The sequence below is a fragment of the Heterocephalus glaber genome, unplaced genomic scaffold (genome assembly GCF_053883595.1).
Source record: "Heterocephalus glaber isolate CG9 unplaced genomic scaffold, H.glaber_assembly_v1.0 deba00001497, whole genome shotgun sequence".
NCBI classification, from domain to species: Eukaryota; Metazoa; Chordata; class Mammalia; order Rodentia; family Bathyergidae; genus Heterocephalus; species Heterocephalus glaber.
In genome coordinates, this window is record NW_028258320.1 from 42610996 (window position 1) to 42637500 (window position 26505).

Genomic DNA, 26505 nt, shown 5'->3' on the forward strand with positions numbered 1-26505 from the left:
GTTCAATCACTGGTACTGGAAAAAAGAAAAAAATCTAGAGGTCTTTTGGTGAAGTTTTAGGGGTCTTCTATGTAGAGTATCATATCATCTGCAAATAATAATAATTTAACTTCTTCCTTTCCTATCCTTATTCCTTTCATTTCTTTCTCTTGTCTAATTGCTCTGGCTAATGTTTCCAGAACTATATTGAATAGGAGTGGTGATAGTGAACATCCTTGCCTTGTTCCTGATTTTAGAGATTTTTCAGTTTTTGTCCAGTTAGTATGATATTGGCTGTTGGCTTATCATAGATAGCTTTTATCAGGTTTGCGATAAAGACTATCTAATCCAGTTTTCTGTAGGGTTTTTTATCATGAATGGTTATTGGAATGTCAAATGCTTTTTCTGCATCTATTGAGATGATCATACGGTTTTTGTCCTTGGTTCTTCTGTTAATATGGTGTATTACATTTATTGATTTGCATATGTTGAAGCATCCTTGAATCCTTGGGATAAATCCTAGTTAGTTGGTTATGGTGTATAATCGTCTTGATGATTTGCTATATTCTATTTGCCAGTATCTTATTGAGGATTTTTGTATCTGTTCATTAGGGAGATTAGCCTGTAGTTCTCTTTTTTGGTTGAGTTCTTCTCTGGTTTTGGTATCAGGGTAATGCTTACTTCCAGGAATGAGTTTGGAAGTATTGTTTCCTTTTCAATTTCATTAAAGAGTTTGAGAAGTAATAGCAGCATTAGGTCTTCTCTAAATTTCTTGTAGAATTCAGCAGTGAATCTGTCAAGATCTAGGCTTTTCTTTGTTGGTAGGTTTTTTATTACACTGTCAATTTCATTGACTGATATTGGTTTATTTAGAATTTTTATATCTTCTTGATTCAGCTTTTGTAATTCATCCGTATCTAGGCATCTGTCAATTTCTTCTATGTTTTCCAGCTTACTAGAATACAGATTCTTGAAGTAGTAGGATACAGGGTATTCTGGATTTCTGCAGAATCTGTTGTTATTTTACCCTTTTCATTCCTAATTGCATGTATTTGAGTCTTTCCTTTCCTTTTTTGGATAAGTTTGGCTAAGCATTTGTCAATTTTATTTAATCTTTGGAAGAACCAACTCTTCAATTCATTGATTCTTTGTATTGTTTTCTTAGTCTCCATTGCATTACTTTCTGCTCTGATCTTTATAATTCCCTTCCTTGTACAAACTTTAAGCTTGACTTGCTCTTCTTTGTCTAGTAGCTTGAGGTTCAACATTAGGTCATTTGAGCTTGTTCTGTTATTCTGATACGGGAATTCATTGCTATAAATTTCCCTCATAGAAATGCTTTCATAAGTTCCAGTATGTTGTATTGGCATTATCATTAAATTGTAGAATCTGTCTAATTTCTTCTTTAATTTCATTGGTGATGCATTGGTTTTTCAGAAGGGTGTTATTTAATTTCCATGTGTTTATGAAGTTCTTGTGGTTTCTTTTGCCATTGACTTTGAATTTCTTTGCACTCTGGTATGATAATATGCATGGGATGATTACAGCTCCTTTGCAGTTACTTAAGCATGTTCTGTGAGCTAGTTTGTGGTATATTTGGAAAAATGTCCCATGTATAGCTGAGAAGAATGTGTTTCTAATGTTGTGGGGTGGAACACTCTGTAGACATCTACTAAGTCCATTTGTTCAAAAATTTGGTTCAGTTCTGATATTTCATTGTTGACTTTTTTGTCTAGTTGATCTGTCTATTTGTGACAATGGGGTGTTGAGGTCCCCCATTAAAATTGTATTAATGCTTATTTGAGTTTTCATGTCTTAATATTTGTTTTATATAGTTGGGTGCTCTGGTATTTGGTGCATATATATTTATAATTGTTATTTCTTTCTCTTGGATTGTTCCCTTAACAAGTATATAGTGACCTTCTTTGTCTCTCTTGATCAGTCTTGGCTTGAAATCCACTTTATCTGCAAATAGAATAGCTACCCCTGCTTTTTTTTCTGGGTTCCTGTCACATGAAATATTGTTTTCTATCCTTTACTTTCAGTCTATGAATTGCTTTTTGAGTTAAATGTATTTCTTGTATGCAGCATATTGTTGGATCTTGTTTCTTGATCCATTCTGTCAGTCTGTTTCTTTTCACTGGTGAATTGAGACTATTTACATTGATGGGTATAACCAATATGTATTGACTTATTCTTGTCATATAATTTTCCTGTTGTTGGTTCCCTTTTTTCCCCTCTGTTTAATTGCTTGTCTGATGGATTCATCCTGTTGGGATTCATAGAATTGTAGTCTTTGTTATCTCTTTCTATAATATCCTTCAGAACATTTTGGAGTGCTGGTCTTGTGGTCATGAATTTCTTCAGGTGTTCTCTGTCGTGGAAGTCTTATTTCTCCATCAATTTTGAAAGATAATTTTGCAGGGTATAACAGTCTTAGTTGGAGGTAGTTTTCTTTTTTTTTTTGGTACCGGGGATCGAACTCTGGTCCTTGTGCTTGCAAGGCAGGCACCGGAACCACTGAGCTAAATCCCTGGCCCAGAGGTAGTTTTCTTTTAGGGCTTGAAATACTTCACTCCAAGCTCTCTGTGACTTAAGGGTTTGGGTTGAGGAATCTGTGATTCTGATAGGCTTACCTTTATGGATTATTTGTTTCTTTTCTCTAACAGCTTTTAGTATTCTGCGTTAAATTTCTGGAATCTTGGCTATTATATGCCTTGGTGTAGTTTTTTTTTTTTTTCTGATCATGGCTAATTGGAGTTTTGTATGTCTCACTTATCTGTATATCGCATTCTTTTTCCATTCTTGGGAAGTTTTGTGCCATTACTTCTGTGAACAGGCTTTTTTTTATTATGTTGGTACTATTTCCTGCTTTTTTATTGACTCTGATCAATCTTATGTTATTCTTCTTTGTATCATCTAGCAGTTGTTGGATTGATTTTTCATGTTTTTTTGCTATTTTTAAGAAATCTTTCTTTTCATGTTCACTAACTGCTGACATGGCTTATAGATCTGATATTCTCTCCTCACCTTAGTTGATATATACTATTATATACTTTCCATAAAGTTTTGTGGGGTTTTTTTTGTACCAGGGATTGAGCTGGGGACCTTGCTCTTGCGAGGCAGGTGGTGGCACCACTGAGCTAAATCCCCAGTCCTTTCCATAGAATTTTTTTTTTTTGTATATCCTTTTATTGGTACATTTAGGTGTACAATATAATGACATTCATCATTGGAGATATGCACCTTTATATACTGTCTTGGTCCCATAGAATTTTTAATCTCCTGGATATATGTTTGAATCTGTTTCATGGATTCTGTTTCTTTCCTATGTTGGGCATTCATGGTTTCCATCATTTTTCTAACCTCTTCTATTTTTTTTTTATCTGTATCCACTTAAGATACACTAACTATGTCCTTCATTATGGTCATCATCTCTAGTTATCTGAGAAATTATTTCTGATTTGGTTTTTTTCTAGAGCCTCATTCATCTGCTTTGTTACTTCCACTGTTACCATTTTAGAGAGTTTAGGTGGATGGCTGTCGAGTTGATCCACCTCATTGCCCCCTGAGTTTGCCTTGGGAAAGCTGGAAGTCTGGACTTGCATCTTGCTTCTTCTGTGTCTTCTCTTTTTTTTTTTTTTTTTTTTAGGGTACCGGGCATTGAACTCTGGACCTTGCGCTTGCAAGGCAGGTGGCGGAACCACTGAGCTAAATTCCTGGCCCTCTTTTTTTTTTTTTTTTTAAACAAGGTCTGTAATATCCAAATCCAGAAAGAGAACTTGACCAGTAAGTCAAAAGAGACCCCTGTAGTACTCTCTCTTTCCATTCGTGACTCTTCTCCCTCTCAATGAACAACCACTGTCATGATTTCTAACACTACATAAATTTAGCCTAGTTTTGAACCCTGTATATATGAAATCATACCACACAACTTTTTAGTTTTGCCTTCTTTGGTCAGTGTTATGTTTGTGAAATATATCATGTTGCTATCTATATTCATGGCTCTTTCTGCTTACTAGGTAGGTTGCTGTTGTACAGATATACCATAATTTATTTATAAATTCTTTTGGTAGACATATGAATCAATTCCATAGTTACTGTTATAAACAATGCTGACATGGTCATTCTTTTATATGTCTTTTGAGTGTACATATGTAACATTTCTATAGAGGCATTTACCTACAAGTGGGATTGCTGAGTCATGGGATAGATGGATAGATAGTTATTTATAGGGGTGTGTGTGTGTGTGTGTATGCAGACACATATATGTGTATGTGTGGCTTTTGTTTGTTTGTTGTTGTTGTGTTGGCGGTACTGGGAATGGAACCCAGAGTCTCAAACATGCTAGGCAAGTGCAAGTACTCTATCACTGAGATCCATCCACAACACTTTAAAAAAATTTTACTTTGAGACAGGGTTAAACTTGAGCTAGCCTCAACCTTGATGATTTTCCTGCCTCAGCTATCCAGGTAACTGGGATTACAAATGTGTGCCACCTGGCCTGGCTGTTATCAATTTTAATAGATACTATGAAGCAGTTTTCCAGAGCAGTTGTATTAGTTTACATTTCAGACAGTAGTGTAGAAAAATTCTAGTTGCTGAACCTCCTTGTCATTACTTGATATTGTCTGTTTCTTTTTAGTCACTCCAGTGGCTATGTAGTATTTTACATTGTCATTTCAATATACATTTCTTAATGACTAAGAAAATTGAACTCCTTTTTATATTTTTTGGCCATTTAAATATCCTCTTGTGGATAACTTATTCAGATTTTTGGCCATTTGTTTTCTTTTGGGTAATCTGCTTCTTACTGATTTGTGGATTTTTGTATATTGCATGATAGTAAGTGCTCTGCCACTGATCTGTACTCCATCCCCTAATTAAATAATGTTAATAAAAATCAAATTTTATAATTTTCCCTTATATAGTTAGTCCTTTTAATGTCCTATTTAATCTTTGCCTGACAAGATATCATAAAGATACTTTTCTGTGTTTTCTTCTAAAATTGTATTGTTTACCATTCATATTTATGTTTCAATTCATTTGGAATTGATTTTTTTTTAATGGTGATAGTACTGGGGATTAAACCCAAGGTCTCTTTACCACTCAACTATATCCCCAAGCCTTTTAATAATTTTTATTTTGAGACAGGGTCTCACTAAATTCACCAGGCTAGAGTTGAACTCTTGTGATCTTCCTGTCTGAACCTTACAGAGTGCTGGGATTACAGGCATGCCCCACTACACCTGGCTTCTTTTTCTCTTTTGAGACAAAGTCTTGCTGAGTTGCCTTGGCTGGCCTCAAAGTTTTGATCCTTTTGTCTCAGCCACTGAGTAGCTAGGATTATAAATGTGCACCACTGTGCCTGGCTGAAATTAAAGTTTGTGCATGATATTTGGGTATAAGGCTCATGATTGAATTTGTTTCACGTTGTTATCATATACTGAAAAGAATTGGATCCTATAGCATTTTCATATAAAATAATTGTAACACATAAGACTGTGAGATAGAAATGATGAGCATCTAATGTATAAGTAAAATGTTTTCTGTCATCTTGTTAACTGTGTGCTTATATTGCATGATTCATACCATCTCTCATAAGCAAATTAGATTATTATAATTTTGGGGAATTATTTTTGGCACTGGGGATTGATCCCAGGGCCTTTGCACTGAGAAATATTACCAGCTCTTTTTTAAATTTTGTTTTGAGATAGGGTCTTGCTAAGTTGACCAGGCTGACCTTGAACTTGTGATTCTCCTGTCTTACTCTTTACAAAGTGCTGGAATTACAGACGTGTGCCACTGTGTTTGGCTAGTTTTGGAGATTTTTAAATAATGACCTATTACAGTTTCAAAGGTATTTTGGAAAATAAGGCAGTTCTAGGTGGTTGCAATGGTGCATGCCTCTATTTCCAGCTACTCAGGCTACTCAGGAGTCTGAGAAAAGAGGATTTCAGGTTTGAGGTCAGCCTGGGCAATTTGGTGAGACACTCACAGAAGAAAAAGTAAAAAGGGCTAGGGTTGTAGCTCAGTGGTAGAGCACTCCTGTAGTTCCCAGTACCACAAAAATAAAGAAATATAGGGCCGGGGATTTAGCTCAGTGGTGCAGCCACCTGCCTCATAAGCGCAAGGTCCTGAGTTCAATCCCTGGTACATAAATAAATAAAGCAATTCTAGAGTGTTTAAAACATATAAGCAATATATTTTAAAATGGAAAAACTAAACTACAAACTATAAGAATCATGGCTGTTTTGTTCTCTGCTGTATATTCATGGCCTACCACTATTCTTGCCACACAGTAAATAATTCATAAACATTAAATTAGTGAATGCAAAACTTTTAACTGGGAGTGTAGCTCAATGGTAGAGCATATGCTTAGCTCTGTGATAGGCTCTGGTTTCAACCCCCAACACTAAGAAACAAATTTTTTTTTCTCTATCTTATCACCTTTCCAGGACTTAAAGTATCAAATATAAGTTAATGTTCCCTATAAACAAATATTCTTTTTTTTAAAAAATATGGAATGTTTCATGAATTTGCATGTCATCTTTGTGCCGGGGACATGCTAATCTTCTCTGTATCATTCCAATTCTAGTATATGTGCTGCCGAAGTGACCACACAAATATTCTTTAAAATCACTATTTCTTTTATTTTTAATCAGAGTATTTCTGAATACTTGACCACATTATCTGCCTTCTCAATAAAAGTATAATGAATAAAAATCTTTCTTGATTTATCTTAACTTTATTTTTTTTTCATTTTAAACAAGTTTATTTAAACAAGACACTTGACTTAAAGGGAAAACTATCTAGGATTCTTTTTCTTTTAAAGAGTAATTTATTCCTACATAAAGACAGATTGCCCTACATGTAACAGCTATGTACAAAAAAGTTATAAAATTGTCCTTGGTTTTACAGTGATAAATGAAAAACATTAAAAGTCTCCAATCAAACAAAGTATGCAAGGATTTTTATGTTGTCTTTTCTGTTAAAACAGTGAGAGCAAAATAACTTACTGGAATATAAAGATAAGAGCTGATGAGCAATGCCACTAATGGAGAGAGGGAATTATTTTCACAGAACCAGTATCTCCCCATCCCATCTCCATCTGATGTCAATCAAAACATATTGTTGGCCATTTAGTTTAAAAAAAATGCAATATGCTTGTGCACATACACCGGATACTTTATGTACAATAAAGGAATGGGGAAGGGGTAAATGAAAGAATAGAGAAAACTATACTGTAGTCGTCAGGATGTGGTGGAACCAAATTGCAGTTTTCTAATTGAGAATGTATTCTTGGTCTGTAAGAACGGAGTTCTGGAGTAGAGTTCCTGCAGGTTCCCTTTTTAGTAGACACCTCCTGTCTGTTGCTGGAACACATCAATTGTATCTTCGTCTTCCATTTCCAACTGTGCAGGTGTGTCTGTTTCATTGATTGGCTGTCCATCAAATCCGAATCTGATCTGCCTCATTGACAAACCCTGTTGTTCACGGTAGGCTTTCATTAGCTTACTAAGTGGTGTATGCCTCTTAATCTTAAACTGCACCACAGAACCATCCTGCCCCTCCACCTTCAAATTAATATGATCATTGTTCTCAGTCTTGACTCCTTCCTTGGGCTTTTCATTGACCATAGCGAGCTCCCGAGTCTTCTCAGCTGCCGCTTCACAAAAGAGGTACCAGGTCCGCACCGAAGGAGCACAGGAGCAGCTCCAGGAGCGGCAGAAGGAGGTGGCAGCGGTGGCCGAGGGAGAGGGCATGCGCACATCGTGCGCTTCTTCCCCTACCCCCTCTTAACTTTATTTTTTAAAAATTATCTTTCCGCAACCAACTGCTTGGATGAAAGAATATTTTGGACAGGTAAATTATAAAAATTTTCACAAAGGCAATACATACTTTAATTACATAATCAGCAGTGACTAAATATAAAGCAAAAGTAAAGCAGCATTTTCTAAACTGTTATTTGGAACAAGTCCTGAAGAAAGTAAACTATGGTCAAATAAGTACAGAAAACTTTGCATATTGTGTCCCTCTCATAAATTCACAATTTCATTGACACATTAAAGGCTTTGAAAAGCCCTAGAGTAAAAATGTATCTCATTTCCCTCCCCAAAAAACTCATTTGGATGCTGAGTACTTTGCAGAAACAAAACTTTCTTGCTGTTCTGCAAAGCAGTGTTCTGTGGCACACAGTTTCAAAACAGTTTTATCTGCACTGCTATTAATTTAATTTAAGGGTCCGTAGAACTATCTGATAAAAACAGAGGGTTATACTAGCAAATAAATAAGCTTTTAAGTAGATGGATGAAATTTAAATATTAAAATGCAAATCATACAAAAACTATGAAAAATAATAGTAAGTTTTCAAAAACAATTTGTTGAACTTCCTTTTCAAAGCATCAGATGACTTTGTGAAGGATTATAATTAACAGTGGATTAATGCTGCTTAAGCACAATGAACCAGTCAGTCAGTCATAAAGAATAACTTGTTTTTAAGAAGCATGAAACGGTAATATAGGATTGCTTGTGAAGAATGAAAAGATTTAAGTGGGAAATTAAAATACCATCTCATATACAGTTCACATCCAAACAGCTGTCAGATTCCTTAGTGAATCATCAAGCTATTGTTATTGAACCACACTATGCATACTTGGAGAGAAGTAAAGAATATATTCATTACTGAGTTTTTTTAACTTACTGATATGCTTCATATATCATCAAATGAGATGGTAAATTGAAGGATAGTTTTTTTTTTTAGGGTTTTTAAATTTTATTTGTATGTGTTTGCAGTTCATGGGGAATAGTTACATGTGCATATTACAGCCTGTTTCTTTTTTTTTAATCCCTTTCCCCTTCCCTTCACCTCCTCTCCCTCCTCCTCTAGTTTCCTTAACCCATTTTTTTATTCCTGTTGATATTATTTGTCTTAGTTCATATTATGGCCTATAATCTTTACATTAGTTGGGGTTATTAGGTTCCTGTACCTGGCATGTCTTTATTCTTCTTATTTCCTCTCCCCTCCTCTTCACCCCTTTGCCCTTGTTCCCTTGGACCACTTCTTTATTGCAAGAGACCAGTCTCCTTGTACCTTTTTATCCATCCTTTATCATTTTCTTTGTTTGTACTTTGGCTCACTCAAATGAAAGATACCATACAGTATTTAAGCTTGTGTGTCTGGTTTATTTCACTCAGCATTATATTTTCCAGGTGCATCCATTTTCCTACAAATGTCTCAGATTTGTCATTCTTTATAGCCCCGTAGTATTCCATCATATATAGATACCACATTTTATTTTTCCAGTCATCTACTGGTGGATATATAGGCTGCTTCCAGGATTTAGCTGTTATGAATTATGATTCTATAAACATTGGTGTGCATGTATCACTGTAGTGTGATGAGATTTAAGCTCTTTGGGGAAGATACTAGAAGGGGGATAGCTGGGTCATATGGAATTTCTAATTTCAGTTCTTTGAGAAATCTCCATACTGATTTCCATAATGGTTGTACTAGTTTGCATTCCCACCAGCAATGGAGGAGAGTTCCTTTTTTACCACAGTCACACCAAGATTTGTTATTGCTTGATTTCTTAATGATTACCATTCAAAGGACAGATGTTTTGATAAGATGATTAAGGTAAATTCTGTAATTTTCTGCTTGTTAAAAAGAAAGTCTTATAGTTTTAAGGAAATAAAGTTTGAAGGATCTTTTTTTCAGGATAATCACACCTTTTCTTAAGACAGAATATCTAATTCTCGCCAAAACAAGATCCTTAAAGCCAGAACTTCCAGAAAAAATAATAAGTATTATTATTTAATAGCACTAAAAAAACTAAAAAAAGTTTTAAACCCTTTAGAACTTATAGAAATTTCTTTACCTGCTTGGCTTACTTTATATGTTAACTTAACTATCAACACCTACAGATGCAAAAAAAGAAAGGTAGAGGAACAAAAGCTACTTTGTTCTTACACCTGACATGAAGTCCTCCCTGCAATCTAAGAGTTTTATACTTAAATGTTATTTTTCCTGTCATTACTTCTTTGATTTGACATAATTTTTTAAAGAACACTTTTTATCATTTTGTGATTCTCAATATGTATCTTTAAGAAAAAAAGAGAGAGAACCTAGGGACGATCCTGTTGCTTTCAGGAGAGTTCCTGGACTATGCTGAATGTGAAGCCAGTCCTTATAGTTTTTTCTTTTTGTGCTAGGGACCAGGCCTCTCCACCACTGAGCTACGCCCTCATTCCTCTTGGTTTTTTTTTTTTTTAACTTTGTCAGCTCCCACAACTTGACATGTTTTTATTCATGTCCTATATGATCTAATTTAATTGGCAAGAGTATAGTGCATAATTTTTTCCCCATTAAGTTTATTAGTACATTTTAGGTATACAATACAGTTACATTCATCATTGGTATCCTTACCATTACACGAGTATCTTGGGTCTTACTTTTTTTCCCCTTCCCTTCCCCTCCCTTCACCCCTCCACCCTTCCCTATTTGCAAAGACTTTGTTTCCATTTTTTTCATTTTCTCATATTTTTTCTTTTCCCCTTTTTCCTTTCCCCTACCCCTCCCAATTCCCCTGCTCCTTTAGACCTTTTCTTCCTGTTACACAATATCAATTATACATTTTTAAAATTACAATATCAAGACCTAGGAGACATTACCACAGATTTTACAGAATTTAAAAGGATATAGAAAGCATATTACAAAAACCTTTTTTGAAGTAAATTTGACAACTTCTAAGAAGTATCTTGGAAGACAAATTAATGAAACTAACTCTGGAGGAAATATAAAATTTGAATAGCACCTATTAAAGAAAGTATATTCCTAGCTTGAATACCTAGCTATATGACAACAGCAGGCTCATATACATTTTAACTGATAAATTATATCAAACAATTAAAGCAGAAAAAAGAAGGAACACTTTTCCCCTCATTTTTGGAACTCGACATTGTGCTAATCCTAAATCTGGATAAAGATAATAGAAGGAAAAAGTATGAACATAGGTAGAAATTTGTTTAACAAAACAAACTGTTAGAAGTCAGATCTGGCAGTATGTAGAAAGTGGTTTTGTTATAGGGATGGCAGTGTTGGTTCAGCACTGGAAGATCCACCCCCAAAAGTCATCATTTTAACAGAGGAAAGGCAAAAGCCATATGATCCTGTCACTAGTTGGAGAAAAAGTATTGGACTAAATTCTAGAGCTGTTCATGGTAAAAGCTATCAGGAGACTATAAGTAGAACAGAACCTTCTCAACAGATTAAAGATGTGCTCCATACTTCCAGCGAGAAGGCCTTGTATGAATGGAGAAGATACAATGCTTTCTCCTTAAGGTGGGGAACAAGGGCAGATAAGCTTACTCTTTCTCTGTCCATTAAACTTTGAAACCTAGTCCCCACCAAAATAGTCTGGCAATAAAATGACACAATTAGGATAGGATTGTCAAGGTAGAAACAAAATCTTTATATGTAGATGAAATGATCATCTACAGAGAAAATGCTAAGAAATCTCTAGGAGCCCCTAGAACTGAATTTAGCAGGATTAGGAAACACAACATATATATAAAAATTCAGGTCTGTGTATACTTGCTATAAATGAAGAATTGGATATTGAAATTTAAAAGTTATGTAGGAGTACAAAGGACCTAGAAAAGTTTAAAAAAAAAACAACAAAAAACAGTGTTGGAAGACGTTTAGTACCTAATTTTAAGACTTCTTCTAAAGCTACAGTAATCAAGGCAGTGTTGGTGTAAGGAAAGACATATAGATCATTTGAATAAAACAGAGAATCTAGAAATAGAACCACACATATATAGTCCACTGAGTTTTGAAAGATTATTTAACATTAGCATTTTATAGAATATAAACTCAATTCAAGAGCTGAGGAAGAGATAGTGTTTTCAGCAAACGGCACTAGAACACCTGGTATCCATATATAAAAAATTAACCTCAACCCTTTATTTCCATACATGAAAATAACTTGAAGGGATCTATGAACCTAAATAAGAAAGCCTAAAAGTATAAAACTTTAAGAAGAAATTATAAGGGAAAAATGTTTATGAATTCAGGGTAGGCAAGAACTACCTAGTATAGAAAAGATATGATGTATAAAAGAAAAAAATTGATAAATGAGATTCCATCAAAATTTAGAACTTTAAATGACATCATTAAAACGAAAAGTAGTCCTTAAACAGACCATATTTACAATGCATATAACCTATTGCCAGAATATATAAAGAATTCTTAGAGCTCATTAATAGACAACCTAATTAAAAAGTAGACATAAGAAGATGATAAATAGCCAGTATAGCACAAGGAAAGGTGTGCAACTCTAGAATCAGAAAAATACTGATCAGTACAATAACAACATTAAATTATACACTCATTAGGGAGATGAAGTTAAAAGTTTTAAAAGCCTTGTCATGACTTTTTCTTTTTGTTGGATTCTCCCCCTTTGTGTTTAATTTGTCATGCCCAGTGGATTCATTCTGCTGGGTTTCCTGGGGTTGTGATCCTCATTGTCTTTTCCTAGGGTATTGTCTAAAATTTTTTGGAGTGCCAGTTTGATATTCATGAAGTTCCTGAGGTGCTCTTTATCATGAAAGTATCTTATTTCTCCATCAATTTTGAAAGATAGTTTTGGAGGATACATCAATCTGGGTTGGAGGCTGTTTTCCTTTAGGGCTTGAAATACATCACTCCAAGCTCTTCTTGCCTTGAGGGTTTGCATTGAGCAGTCTGCTGTGATTCTGATGGGCTTTCCTTTGTATATGATTTGTTTCTTTTCTCTCACTGCTTGTAGAAGTTTATTCTTCTGTTGGATTTCTGGAATCCTAACTATTATATGCCTATGTATAGATTTTTTTTGACCAAGGCCAGCTGGAGTCCTATATGCCGCACTTATCTGTATGTCAAGTTCTTTTGCCCTCCTTGGGACGTTTTCTGCCATCACTTCTGTGAAGAGTTCTTTTATGTCATCTGCACTCTCTCCTGTTTCTTCATTGACTCCAATCAGTCTTATGTTATTCTTCTTTGCATTGTCTAGCAGCTGCTGGATTGATTTCTCGTGTTCCTTTACAATTTTAAAGCAATTTTTCTTTTCCTGGTCACGAATTGCAATCTTTTCTTCTATATGTGAAATTCTGTCCTCACCTTGGCTCATTGTGCTGTGTAGACTTTCGATGGAGTTTTTGATCTCCTGGAAATCTGTTTGCATCTCTTTTATGGATTCCATTTGTTTCCTATGTTGGGATTCCATCATGTTCCTCAGATCCTCTATTTATTTTATCTGTATCTTCTCTAGATTTATAAATCATGTCTTGCACCATGAGCACAATCTTTGCTGTTATCTGAGTAATTATTTCTGATTTTATTTTTCCCAGATCCTCTTTTGTTGCCAGTTCAGAGAGTCCAGGTGGTTGAGTATCAGATTGTTCCACCTCGTTTCCCTTTGGGGTTGCTGTAGGTGATCCAGAAGTCTGTTTTTGAGGCTTGTTTATGTGTCTTCTCATTTCCATGGCGGGCGGGGGGGAGTGTGCTTCTGGCACCCGCCCGGCTCACCTTCTCTGCCCTAGGAGCTTGGGATGGCAGAGGGAGAGCTTCCTTCCGGGTGCTGGGACTGGCTCAGTTTCTCTGCCCTAGGAGCGTGGGATGGCAGCACGGGAGCTTCCTTCCGGGTGCTGGGACCGGCTCAGCTTCTTTGCCCTAGGACCATGGGATGGCGGCCAGTGTATAATTTTTTAAAAAGACAAGCCATAAAACTACTACTCACATTACAGATTTGTTTTATTACATGTATCAACATATGTGCATATGTGCATCAACATTTCTTTCATGATAAATTATAAGCCTGGGCTTCTTTGGGTTTTTTCGGTACTGGAGAGCGAACTTGGGTCCTTCTGCTTGCAAGGCAGGTGGCAGAACCGCTGAGCTAAATCCTCGGCCCCAAGCCTGGGCTTCTTAATGCCTTATGAGGACCAAGCAACCATTAGCCTTGAACATTACTCATTTGAGTACTCCAATATTCTACCACTTTATAGAGAAATCTGTTAGGAATAATTTTCAGGCTTTTATTGATTTGTTTTCCTTTTAGTCTTCAACTCCATGGATAAGATTCAGTTGTAAAGCTCACATTGCAAAAAAGGCCTACATCCTTTTAGACTATGGGTTCTAAACTGAAAACCATGAGTTGATTTTAGGAGATTCATTTAGAATTTGTATATTTTTTTGAGAAGAAGACCCAATGTTTTCATCTCAAAGGCAGCAAGTATAACCTCAAAAATGCTTACTAACCACACTACTCTAGGGAAGCTAGAAAGGTGTTCAGATTAAGCAAAATCACCAAGAGCTGCTCCATTTTCAGGTGTTTTCTTCATGTACTTGATGAATATTTGAGTACTTACTCTGGGCACTGTTTTAAGTGCTGAGAATTCTGTGGTAAGATAAGCAAGATACCAGGTCTCATAATCTTATTTTGTTGGAAGGAGATTCCCAGCAGACAGTGCTAATATCAAATAGTTTTTAGGTGCTATGAGAAAATAACACAGGTAATATGATAGTGACTGGAGATGAGATGCACAGCTTCAGCCCCAGCAATCAAGAACACCTCTCTCTGGAGTCTGTGGAGGTGACATTTAAGCAGGTAGCGGAATGAAATTGGGAGATAAAGGGAGTAGAATTCCTGCCAGAGGAGAGAGAAAGTACAAAATCCTAAGTTTTATCAAAGAGCAGAATGGTTGTAATGTAGTGAGCAGGGGAAGAGAGGTGTAGATGAAATGAAGATGATTATCAGAGCCAAATCATATAGGACCTTGACAGCCTTGTAAAGAAGTTTGGATGGTAAGTATGATAGGAAATAATTTAAAGTTTTGAAGCAATTATTATGCTCTAATTTAAATTTTGAAAGATTATTTTCGTTGCTTCAAGGACAATAGATTTAAAAGGGACAGAATTAAAATCATGAAAATCAATAGGTGATTTTGGTAGTCTAGGCTACAAATGACTAAATATGATATTACTTAATTACTGATAATGTAGCTCACTATTTCATAGTGATGTCGTCATGTGTACTTGAAAATTTCTGTTATCAGTGTTACAGATAAATTTATCCTAAGCATTTGTTTTGGAACAGTACAATATGAAAACAAACATTTGTTAGTGCAGTCCTAAAACTGTTTTGCAGTAAAAAGCATTGTATGTAGATGGGTTTTCCTTTATTTACTTGTTCATTTACTAAACAAATGTTTATTTATTGCCTCCCATAACCCAACACTGGGGAAATATATGTGAGTAGTACACAATAAGGAAGAGCCAGACTATTTGTGAGACGAGTTCATTAGCATCAATGAAAAGAAACTTATGTTGGCTAAAGGACAGAAACTGAGGCATCTAAAGAGAAAGCCACTGAAATACCTCAATTTGTTGACAAGAACACTGTTGAGTAGGAAATCCTGCTTCTCTTAATAACTACTGTATGACCTTGGGAAATTTTTCTGAACTGTTTCACGTTTGTATTTTAATGGTTAACAGAATGTGAGGGAAAATGTTGTAAGGCTTACTTCTAGGAGAGAGCTTTCTCCTGGCACGCTTATCTTCATTGTTAAAGTTAGTGAAATGTGTGAGACTTGCATTATAGAGACTGTTAGTTAATTGAGTCAGCAGTTACCATCTCTCTGAACTTAGCATACCTCATCAGGGCAGTAGGAAGGCTGCTGTGCCAGGTTTATATCACAGTAAAATATTAGCAGCTGATATTTCCTTCCAGCAACATTGCTTGAAACCAAAAGTATCCTGGGCACGTACCTCCTTGTTCTCGTCTCCCTCATCTACTTTCCTTTACCCTTTTATACGTAGTCTGATTATTCCTCTCTGCTGTACCCCCTCCAAAGTAATTATAAATTTTAGAGAAGTTCAGTGTACATAATAATGAAAAATCAGGATGAAAATTGAATTTAACTTAAAATGAGCAACTTTAGATTCTACTTCTAGGGGTAAGAATAAGCCTTGAAAGTTATGAAGGAATCGTTTGGCCAAAATTTTTATCATGGAGACTGGGTGTCTGCCAAGACTTTACTTTGAAATTTTTGTCTTCTGTTTCTAGTCTTAAGGCATCATAACATACAATTCTTTTGCCACTAGACTATTTATTCTTCTATGATAAAGAAAAGTCACTTTTAAATAACAATTATTTTCACTATAATTAAACAAATCTTCTTTTGTTTGCATTATATTGTTACCATATTGTATACACACCTTGCTTGCTTAAACTTGCCCATGTGACTACTTCACAGGAACTTTCTTTAGAAGTTTTAAAGTCTTTGACTTCTCAAAGTATTAATGGGATTTGCCAAAGTTGTAATATCCGAATGCTTGACTAGATAATAGTAGCAGGACAACAAGCTTGTTCACACAGCTCCTCCACCAAGCATTTTATCTTTAAACAATTTTAAATTCATTTAAAGTACCAAAGAATTAAAGAAAGGTGTATTTGGGTTTACTCTTGAATATAACAAGACCAGACATCTCAAAAAGTTTACCTTAAGGTCCATATATTAGGAAAGTATGCTGCCCTTTGGGAAAGATTAGATTATAAAGGATTAGCCTGAACCTAAATGGCTTTTGCCTTTTTCTTCTTCATGCTCTCCAGTATTATAATTCTGGAAGTTTACAGTTTGTGTGTGTGAGTGTGTGTGTGTTTGTGTGTGTGTGTGTGTGTGTGAGAGAGAGAGATTTGTGTTCACATCTTCACTTATTAATATAAAACTTGAACTTAGGTTTTGAATATTATTTTAAGAATAAAGTTATAACTGTTTTGGGCCAGGGATTTAGCTCAGTGGCTCCGCGCCTGCCTAGCAAGTGCAAGGTCCTGAGTTCAATGCCCAGTACCAGGAAAAAAAATGTTATAGCTGTTTTATAGTTTGGAAAATTACCTTCTAAAATGATTTTTTGAAACAAACAGAAATCACACATAAAGAGAAAGTTCCCAGTTTTTTCCCCTCTTCAGTATCTTGGTGTAATTGGTGTGTTTGTTCCATCCCTTTAATAATGTGCCGTCTCACAAATACATGCACGCACTTTTGAACATACCTGTAGTTGTTTTGCAGGGAGGGAATGGGATCATTTATCGTTTTTATTTTTCATGAAAGCGGAATTGTTATACATACAAATAAAAGAAAAACTTGTATAAAGTAAGTGATTTCAGTTTAGTTTTTTAAGCACTTACAAAGAAAATTAGATTCCAATCCTACTTGTAAATTTGAAAAGACACATAATGTCTCCGAAACTCAGTTTTTCCTGTAAAGTACAGAAAAGCCCATACTCCACTTTAATCAGATGTTCAAGTGAAACTAATGGTCTAAAATGGAAATAAAGAAAAGCTAACAGTAGGAGATGAAGTGAATTTCATATATTAGAGGGTCTTAACAGGATACACCATAGGTGATTTACCTGTATGTGAAAGGGACCCAAATTCAAACTATATACAAAGGTTTTTCAGTGGTTTAAATTATCAGCTTTTTTGTATGCATTAATCTCTATGGTTTTTCTTTGTGGCTGTGTCTTGTTTCAGAAAAGACATAGTCCTAATCTTTTGCTTCTCAAATTGTTCTGTGGAATATAATTTAGTTTAATTCAATAAGCTTGTATTTAGTATTCCAAAGGGAGAGCTAATGCTTCTGACCCAAACCTCCAAAACTAGGCATATGTACATACTTCGAACTTCAGGAAATTATTAGCAGTCCACAGAACCCCCTCCCCTACCTTCAAATCTAAATGGCTCAGAGAACTTGACATTGCTAACATTCTGCTAGCACTTTGAAGGAATGCATTTCTCCTCTGTGTGTAAAAACAAATTACAAAAGAAACTAGTTGTGTTTTGTAGGTCAGTAGTGATCTATTAAGAACCAAGCACATATAATCATGATAAAAATTTTTACTTATGTAATGTCAGAAGACAAATTACTGAAGGGATTTTTAAAATTTGAAAATCTTTCATAGTAGTTTTGCTCGTACTTTTTTTAGGTATATGTTATAGTGTTTAAGCGACATTTTAATATCCTAGAGTATTTTACAATTTACAGTTCTCTCCTTTTCCTTGACCCTTTTTATGTTTTCTTGGCCCAGGGATTTAGCTCAGTGGGTTCTGCTGCCTGCCTTGCAAGCGCTAGGTCCTGAGCTCAATCCTCCATACCAAAAAAAAAAGTATTATTTTTTCTTAAGTATCAGAGCATCTGCCAGTTACATTCAGTTTGTGAATCTGTGATTTTCATGACTGTGAAATCTTATAACTTAAGAATTGGGAGGGACTTCAGGAAATCTAACCATTACCACTAGTTTTGAACCTAGAAATTCTCCTCTTAAGTAGGACTCTTTCCACTGTTGCAGGTGTTCGTAGATACCATACATTCAGATAGCCACTTCCCTCCCTTCTAAAAATCTCAAGGCAGCCTTTACCATCTCTGAAGGCTGGTCAGACATGGCCATTTCGGCAGTCCCTAACTATGCATCACTCATGTTAGGAGATTAAAATATTTGATTACTCAATAAAATTAAGCACTTTCTCTTTCCATATTTTTCCTTTTTACTGTTTAATTCCTTCATCATTTTGTCAGTCTGCATCTTTTCATTTCTTCTAGCCCTCTTATTCTGTACCACCTGAAAACCCTCATTCTAGTGTGAATGGCCATGAAGCTTTAGTTTGGTAGGTTAGGGATGCACTAACTGTGTAGCCCTCTCTAGAGGTAGTGCACATTCTTTCCCTGGCTGCATATTGGAGGGGATGGGGTTCCTTTCATTCTCAATTTCTATTCATAGTGTTCAGAGCCATTTGTTCTTCTATTCTTGGAGGAAATCAGCAATTCCTTGGAGTCTTCTGTCATCTCTGTTGCCATTGTTCTCTCACCGTTGATTTTGCAGTCAGATAGATTACCTGTCATTCTCAGGTGCTTTTTTTTTGAGACATTCTCTCTATGTACTTCAGCGTGGCCTTGAACTCACTGTGTAGCCCAGGCTGGCCTCGAACTAATGATGATCTTCCTGCCTCAGCCTCCCAAGTACTAGGATTATAGGCTAAATCAACCTTTTTTTTTTTTTTTTTTTTTTTTTTTGAGACACGGTTTCACTGTGTACTTCAGGCTGGCCTTAAACTCACTATGTAGCCCAGGCTGAACTCACAGCTATCTGCATTCCTCAGCCTCCCAAGTGCTAGCATTACAAGCATGCACTTCTACACCTGACAGGAAGCCTCCTTTCCCCTTAACCCCATCTTTTCTATGGGACTTTATTTCCATATATTCATCGGCCTTTCCTTTGCTTTATCTTCTTTCTAAACTCTCTTCTCTCCTTTGCATTGAAATTCCTTAAAAGAATAGTTTAAAATTGATTATCCTTGTTTCCTCATCTCTCATTCATTCTTTAGTACATTATTGTTTGCTTTGCTACATCCTATAAAAGTGTTCATCAGACCACCAGAGAAGGCTAGGAAACATTTTTAGCCCTGATCTGACTGGCTCTTTCTGCCACAATGGATAATGTGGTTCACATTTCTCTTTAAAACTTTCTTCTTCAAAAATGCTCAAATGGGTAGGGGAACTAGGAAAGGTAGCAAGGGAAAGGAAAGAAGAGAAAGGAAAATAAAATAGGAAAAATGGAAACAAAGCTTTTGTAAGTAAGAAGGGAAAAAGCGGTTGAAGGGAGGGAGGGGAATGGGAAAAAAAGAAGACTCAAGATATATACAGAGACAAATTCCCTATGATGAATGTGATCATTATGTATATCTAAAATATACCAATAAACTTAATTTTTTAAAAATAAAACTTTCTTCTTTAAGGACTGTACTTTCTTAATGTATTCTCTCCTTTCAGTCTCCTTTTCCTATTCCCTAAATGTTAGTGTCTCTGAGATTTCTGTCTATAGAATCATGTTGTCTACACTCTTTACCTAGGTGAGTTGATCACTCTCATCATATCTCTGGCACATACTGGTATATGCTTGAGATACACATCCCGTTCCTTGGTAGATATTTCCACTACATCCTGTGTGGCCAAAGCTGTGATCATGTCATCTCTCATTCTCAGATCTGGTGTCTTTCTGTTTTGGTTGGTGGAACCACTCAGCCATATCCTATGTCCAGTCACCATGAGAGATTTTTCCTTTGACTATTTCTCAAACCCATCCTCTTCTCTCCATCTTAGCTACATGCCTACCACCATCCATCCTCGTCTATCCCCACCACCTACTTGTCTGTCTAAGTGTATTATGAGGTTGTCACACCAGTTTCCTAATTATGTCTTTAAATATTTTGCTTCAAATCCTTCCTTTACAGAACAGTGGGAGAATCTGACCATGCCAGTCTCCTTGTTTAGAACCTTTCAGTGGCTACCCAAGGTTCTTAAATAAGGCACGCATATCCTTTTGTGATCCAGCTCCTGACCCTCCTATACCCTGTCCAGAACTCTTACTCATATTTCAGTTTGGCAACACTAAAGTGCATAAAGCTCCTCATAAACACAACTGTTTCTCATCTTTGTGCCTTTCCTTATGTTGTCCCCTGCTTGAAATACCTCTACCCATTCTTGTTAAACTCCTTTATAAGGTTTACATTTGGGTACAACTTAAGATGGTTTCTTGGGTATTCCCTCCTCCCAAACAGTGTTAATGCTCTAATAATAATAACTTGTATATAGGTCTGTCCATGTAATTAGCATGTTAGCTGTAGTTATGTTGAAGTGAATATCTTTCCCTTTAATACTTATGATCTCCTTGAATTCAAAAATTGAGCCTTCAGCAGGGTGTCACATATACTACTTGTTACATCAGATTATAATCCCCTCATATTACAAAAGAGGAAATTGAGACCCAGATTATAACCCCATTAAATTTATTGATTCAAAATGAAAGCAGCTTGATTTCTTAAAAATTGGATTGGAAGGCCAGGGATGTAGCTCAGTGGTGCTGGCACTTGCCTGGCAAGCGCAAGGTCCTAAGTTTGATCCCTGGTACAGGGAAAAAAAAATGGATTGGAAAGGAATTTATTTATTCATAAACGTACACTATTGATGTCTGCTGTGGTGTGTCTCTAAAACTGTGAGAAATAAATTTCAAGTGTTTATAAATTATGAATTTTCTTAAAGAAGCAGAACTGGACTAAGACAATGTAATAAAAAACATTAACTATGCATTTTCTTATTCAAGTAAAATATAATCAGATAAGTGAATAATATCCATGAAATATTTGGTGAGACAATAAAGAACTTGATTTTCTCCAACCAAATGGAGCAAATTTCTAACATTCTGAAACACCATAATCAAATATTAGATATTTTAAAATTATTTTCTTAAGAAATGCTGAATCATTTTAAGTTGTATTTATTCTTTCTTTAGAATTACTAACTACCCTGTTAATTCTCCATATTCTTACCAAGATTAAGTTCTATTTTTAATATTTTATGAGTTTTTTTCTACCACTCTGTAAATACTTGAAGATAACCTCCAACTTTCCTACCTGTTCATCTCTTTCCTATTGTTTATTCACCTAATTCTCATCACCAAAACTCTACCTCTTCAACTGTGTTGAGGACACTGGGCCAGGCACTGTTTTTATGTTATTGTAGAGAAGAGACGCGCTTGAGGTTTTTCTGCTGGCCTAATGCAAGATGTTTATGCAAAGTGTCAATGGAAACAATTAACAGGATGACATAGCCTATTTTGCTTAGAAATGTCCTAATTTCCTGTTTAGGTTATGCAAAGGTCAGGTAGGGATTTCTTTTTGCACTCCCATAGTGCAGATTCACATACAAGCATTGTAGGACTAAGATCACAAGCCATTTAATTCAAGGAGCTGCGTTTAGCTTCCCAAGCTTCCCCTACTATTTTTATTTAGGTTCTCTTTTGTACTCTACTGCTCTAACCTGTATGAGGGTGTGATGCCAAAAGCTATTGACTTGCTTCTTAAATGAGGTGCTTCTTAAAGTTCATCTGTTGCTCATTGTGATGAAGTTCATGTGGATACCTGCATTAACCAGAATGTTTCAGTGTTACCTTGTCACAGAAATCTGTTATTAAGTAAGCATTCAGGCAAGCATCAGGCTCCAAAGTAAGCCTTGGCTACATGCTATGAACCTCTACCTTAGTGAATCAGCTTCAGTGTAGTTTGATAACTGCCCCCCCCATATTTAATTATGCCCTCAGGTTGTGGAAAGACCACATTTATCTGTTGAAACAGATGAAGCAGCAAGTGTTCTGACATGTTTATAGAGCAAATTATTGTACCTGACAAAAGGTAATTACATACACAATCAAGTCTGGAAGTAAATGGATAATTAGGGGTTAATAAATAAGTGCCTTTTACATTCAAGAAAAGTTAACTAAATACATATTTTTAAATTGTTTAAGATTATGAACTCTATTATAAGATTTGAAAGAAAAAATAACTCAGGATGCAAGCCCCTTTAATATCCATATTCACCAAAATACTGTAATATTCCAACTCTTTGACAGAGACCATAAAGATCCTTATTTTCCTCTTCCTCATCATGCTAAGTATGATAATTTTGTGAACTTTGCATTCCTTCTGAAATCCAGTGCAAAATGTTAAGGGCTTATACTTTATACCCTAGAAACACGAAACTGATACCTTTTCTCTATAGAGAATACTAGATGAGATGCAAGTCTGAAGTTCAGTTCAAAATTGAGATCTTACATATATAAAGCATAAGTGAGTTGCCAGACTGAAATTCAGTTCACTACTCTGCCAAAGATTTCTTGTAGGGGCTAGAACTAAAGTCCCTACTTTACCCACTGTGTTCAAAGATATTCCCATAGAAATTTATCCCCCTTTTCTCCCTGAAGAATTTGGAATTTAATGGTTTTTATTAGTTTCATTTACCCTAAATGCCCCAAGTTCCATTTTAAAGAAGGAAATGACAGGATGCCTCTGGTGTCTGAAGTGTTTAGTCTTTAGTTTAGTTTTTTTTATTTGTTTTTTCCCCAAAGCCAGAGGCAGCATTTATGACTAGCAGCAAATTATAAATATTATTTGACTTTAAATATTTAGATTAAAACTTATGAACTAATTATATTGAAGGTTAAATGAATCCACTTTTTAGATTCTCCAGATTGTAATTACCCCTATTTTAAATCACAGCCATTATCTTGAGGGGGGTGGAGAACTGGTTACCCTCCCCCTAACACCCCAACATCTATACTATAAAGTAACACATAAACCCCAGCCTCCTAGCTTGTTTCATTCAAATATATAGATATGGTGTTTTTTAAATTTTGGAATAGGGTCACTAAGTCACTAAATTGCCAAGGCTGGGCTTGAACCCCTACCTCAGGCTTCCAAAGTACTGGGATTACAGGTATAAGCCACCACACCTGGCTTGGGATTGTTTTTCACTGACTAACACATATTGTCTTCCTTTGTTTCTTGAGTTCTTCCAAAGTTAATTCATACAAGCAGATCTTATTTCTTCATAGCTTCAATGAAGCAAAATGACTCATCAGAGAGAATTGAAAGTCTAGTAAAACACCTCTCATCACAAGTTTCAGGATTTGATTTCCTTAGTATTGGAAGTCTTTGAGCTTCATTGGTGAAGTCATTACATAACCAACTGTTATGTAAGTGTAGGAGATAATATAATGAATCTGAACAGAAAGTTAAATGTATGATGAGGGAATGTTTATGTAACATGTTTGATGACATTATCACTGGTTTACAAAAGGTAATCTCAAGAGCAGTGCTTGGGTTGTGAAATATTTTAGTACATTCTATAGCACAAATTAAACCACTATTCTGATCTGGTTTTCAGCATAATATAAGATTACTAAAAATTCAGATATATCTTAATTGTTAAAAATTTACATGTATAATACATGATAACATAGCCATATTTTTGTAAGAAATGAATTCAATGTAGACATAAAATTGTGTGTCAAAAGGTAGCATATACAGTTCATCTCAGCATTTAGTTGGTGCTTACTATATACCAGGTACTGGACCAAACGTAAAAATAGAGTTAATAAGCAAAATAAGACATTAGCTTTGAGTTACTTACAAAGTAAGACATGATAGGAGAAAAAGGCTTGTCAACTGTTGGGATATTGAGAAAAAAATAAGAACTAGATGGAATGGGGATTTAGCACAGTGGCACCACGCCTGCCTCACAAGCACAGAGTCCTGAGTTTGATTCCCAGTACCGCAAAAAAAAAAAAAAAGCAAACCCTCGAATAATCATGAATCATCAAAACTAAGAAAAGGAATTATTGATACTTGATTATTAAACTAAAAAGGAAATATTAATTAATTTACAGTGCTGGGGATTGCACTGAGCTACACCCTCAACCCTTTTGTTTTCCCACCCTCAACCCTTTTTAATTTTTTTTTTTTGAGATAGGGTCTCACTAAGTTGGTCAATTGCTTAGTCTGTGCTTGAACTGCTGATCCTCCTGCCTCTGCTTCCCAGAAAAGAAGGAATTATTGTTGATTCTATAATGGGGTGAGAAACTAACCCATGAAAGATACTGATAGAGTGTACTGTGAAAAACACTGTGATAGAGACATGTAAAAGTTGCTAAGAGAACACAAAGGAAGAACAGCTAACTTGAATAGGATGGCCTTAGGAGATTTCCTGAAAAGAAAGGAGGTCCCCAGACTTAAGTTTTATGGAATAAGTAAGAGTCATCTGTTGAAGGAGGCAGAGAAGGGAACTCCACACAGAAAAGAAAAAAAAATGAGCTACACCCTAAGATTAATTGTGGTTTGTAGAAGAACTTAGAGTAGTTGTTTAGAATCTTGAATTATAAGACAGGAAAAGCCCAAAGGTTGGCCTGGATAAGGTACAAAATAGCTGCATGTCATGTTAAGGAAATTGAACTTTATTTTGTAGGGATTGAGAAGCCATCAAAGACTTTATTATTTATTTATTATTTGTTTTGTGGTCTTGGGGATCAGCTATCAACAACTTTAAGGAAGTGAGTAATGGATCCAATTTGTGTTTGGCTAGATGTCTCTGGCTCATTGTGGAAGTCGATGAATCTTGGGGTATCTGAAGAGAAAGGCAGAGGGAATAGGCAAGACCGAAAGCCCTAGAAGAAAGACTGATCTCTGAACCAGTAGAAGGGATGGAAAGTAGGAGAAAGTGAATTCAATAATATTCATAAAGTTAAATTAGCACAGTTGGACATACGTAAGATGTAGGAATTGTGAGAGAGATCAATCAAAGCAAATTGCATCCAGACTTCTGGTTTGAGTAAGTGCTATCTACTCATGTGTGACCTACTGTACAACATCAGGCAGCTGATTAGGTATTCTGACTATCGAAGAACAAGCTGTGTATGCATGATAAAAACCTCAGTCACATGCAACTATTTGAAGTGAATCTACTTGAGGAAATTCTACAAAAAGTTTTGTGTTAGATAATTAGAGGTTTTTGGTTTTTCAGAGATAGAGAATTTTTAAAACTTGAGAATTTAATATTTTATGCATTCATAAAGAACTTTCTAGAAACCTTAGTCATATATCTAATGTTATTTGGGTTTAAATATATAATATAAAAATTTTAAACCTCAATTGCCAAAAGAATTAAAGCTCAACAATACTTATAAGGCTCTAATATTCTCATATTACCAATGGAAAGTCAAAAGATCTTATAAAAAAATTGTATAATACTATTCCTACCCAAGAGAAATGAACACTTAGGTCCACACAGAAACTTGTACATAAATTGTCATAGCAGCCTTACTCATAGTAGCCCAAAAGTGAAAACAAAAACCCAAACAGACAGGAAAAACCCAAATGGCTATTGGATCAACAGAATCTGGTGCATAGAAGATATTATTCAGCAGTAAAAGAGGAATAAGTACTGATACAGCTACAACCTTGAAAAAATGCTAAGTGAAACAAAAGACCAGGTTATATGATTCCCATTTAGGGAGTGACTGCTAATGATATGGCATGTAGAGGGGCTGTAAATTTATTGAGATACTTGTAGAGCTTTGTGAATATACTGAAAACCATTGATTTATATCCTTTAAGTGGGTGATTGTATGGCGCATCTCAAAACTGCTTTAAAAAAACTAAAAAAGTGACAATGAAAAAATAGAGAAATTAAAGTTATGAGGAAAAAATACAGAAATATTGTGAGATCGCTACCAAAAATAAAAAGGTGATATAAGTAAGGCAAACTCTCCCATGTAATAGCTGTACAATAATAAATTCAATATTAGTAAAATAGTTAAACAGTTATTTCTGAGAATGGCAAGAGGAGAACAATGAGCTATATTGGCTTCATGTTATATCCCATTTGATTATTAACAGTGTATTATTATGCTAAAGTTAATTTTAATAAATTAACCACAGAAAGCTTATACATATATATCCATATGCCATTTTAGCTATGATAGTGACCAAAAAAGTTAAAGCAAATATAGATGTATGTGTATAATCTAATTTTATAAATTACACTATTTGCTTCCTCTTTTCCAAATTCTAAACTCACCTTGTATTTATTTAGAATTAC

At 35.3% G+C, this 26505-nt stretch overlaps 2 protein-coding genes and 1 non-coding gene across 9 annotated transcripts in view; 1 reads left to right on the plus strand and 2 right to left on the minus strand.

Annotated features, from left to right (window-relative positions):
• Exoc6 (exocyst complex component 6) overlaps positions 1 to 26505 on the plus strand; it is a 261380-nt gene that overhangs the window by 226550 nt on the left and 8325 nt on the right. For 2 of the 7 annotated variants that reach the window (XM_087184922.1, XM_087184923.1), the window contains one exon: positions 20310 to 24218. The exons of the other annotated variants lie outside the window; for them this stretch is intronic. In XM_087184922.1, the coding sequence (XP_087041048.1) occupies positions 20310 to 20327 (18 nt within the window). In that variant the 3' untranslated portion in view covers positions 20328 to 24218. Of the gene's footprint in view, positions 1 to 20309; positions 24219 to 26505 lie in introns of those variants that run through there. 7 annotated transcript variants of the gene reach the window in all.
• LOC147825656 (U6 spliceosomal RNA) lies at positions 6495 to 6601 on the minus strand. The gene has a single exon (XR_015440615.1). It is a non-coding gene; the product is annotated as a U6 spliceosomal RNA (small nuclear RNA).
• Positions 7048 to 7734, minus strand: LOC101697682 (small ubiquitin-related modifier 2). The gene has a single exon (XM_004838514.3). It carries the CDS (start codon positions 7617 to 7619, stop codon positions 7332 to 7334), a length of 288 nt encoding a protein of 95 aa, XP_004838571.3. The 5' UTR covers positions 7620 to 7734; the 3' UTR covers positions 7048 to 7331.

Coding starts and splice junctions, on each gene's coding strand:
- LOC101697682 (XM_004838514.3), bottom strand. CDS start 7,619: ATGGTCAATGAAAAGCCCAAGGAAGGAGTCAAGACTGAGAACAATGAT.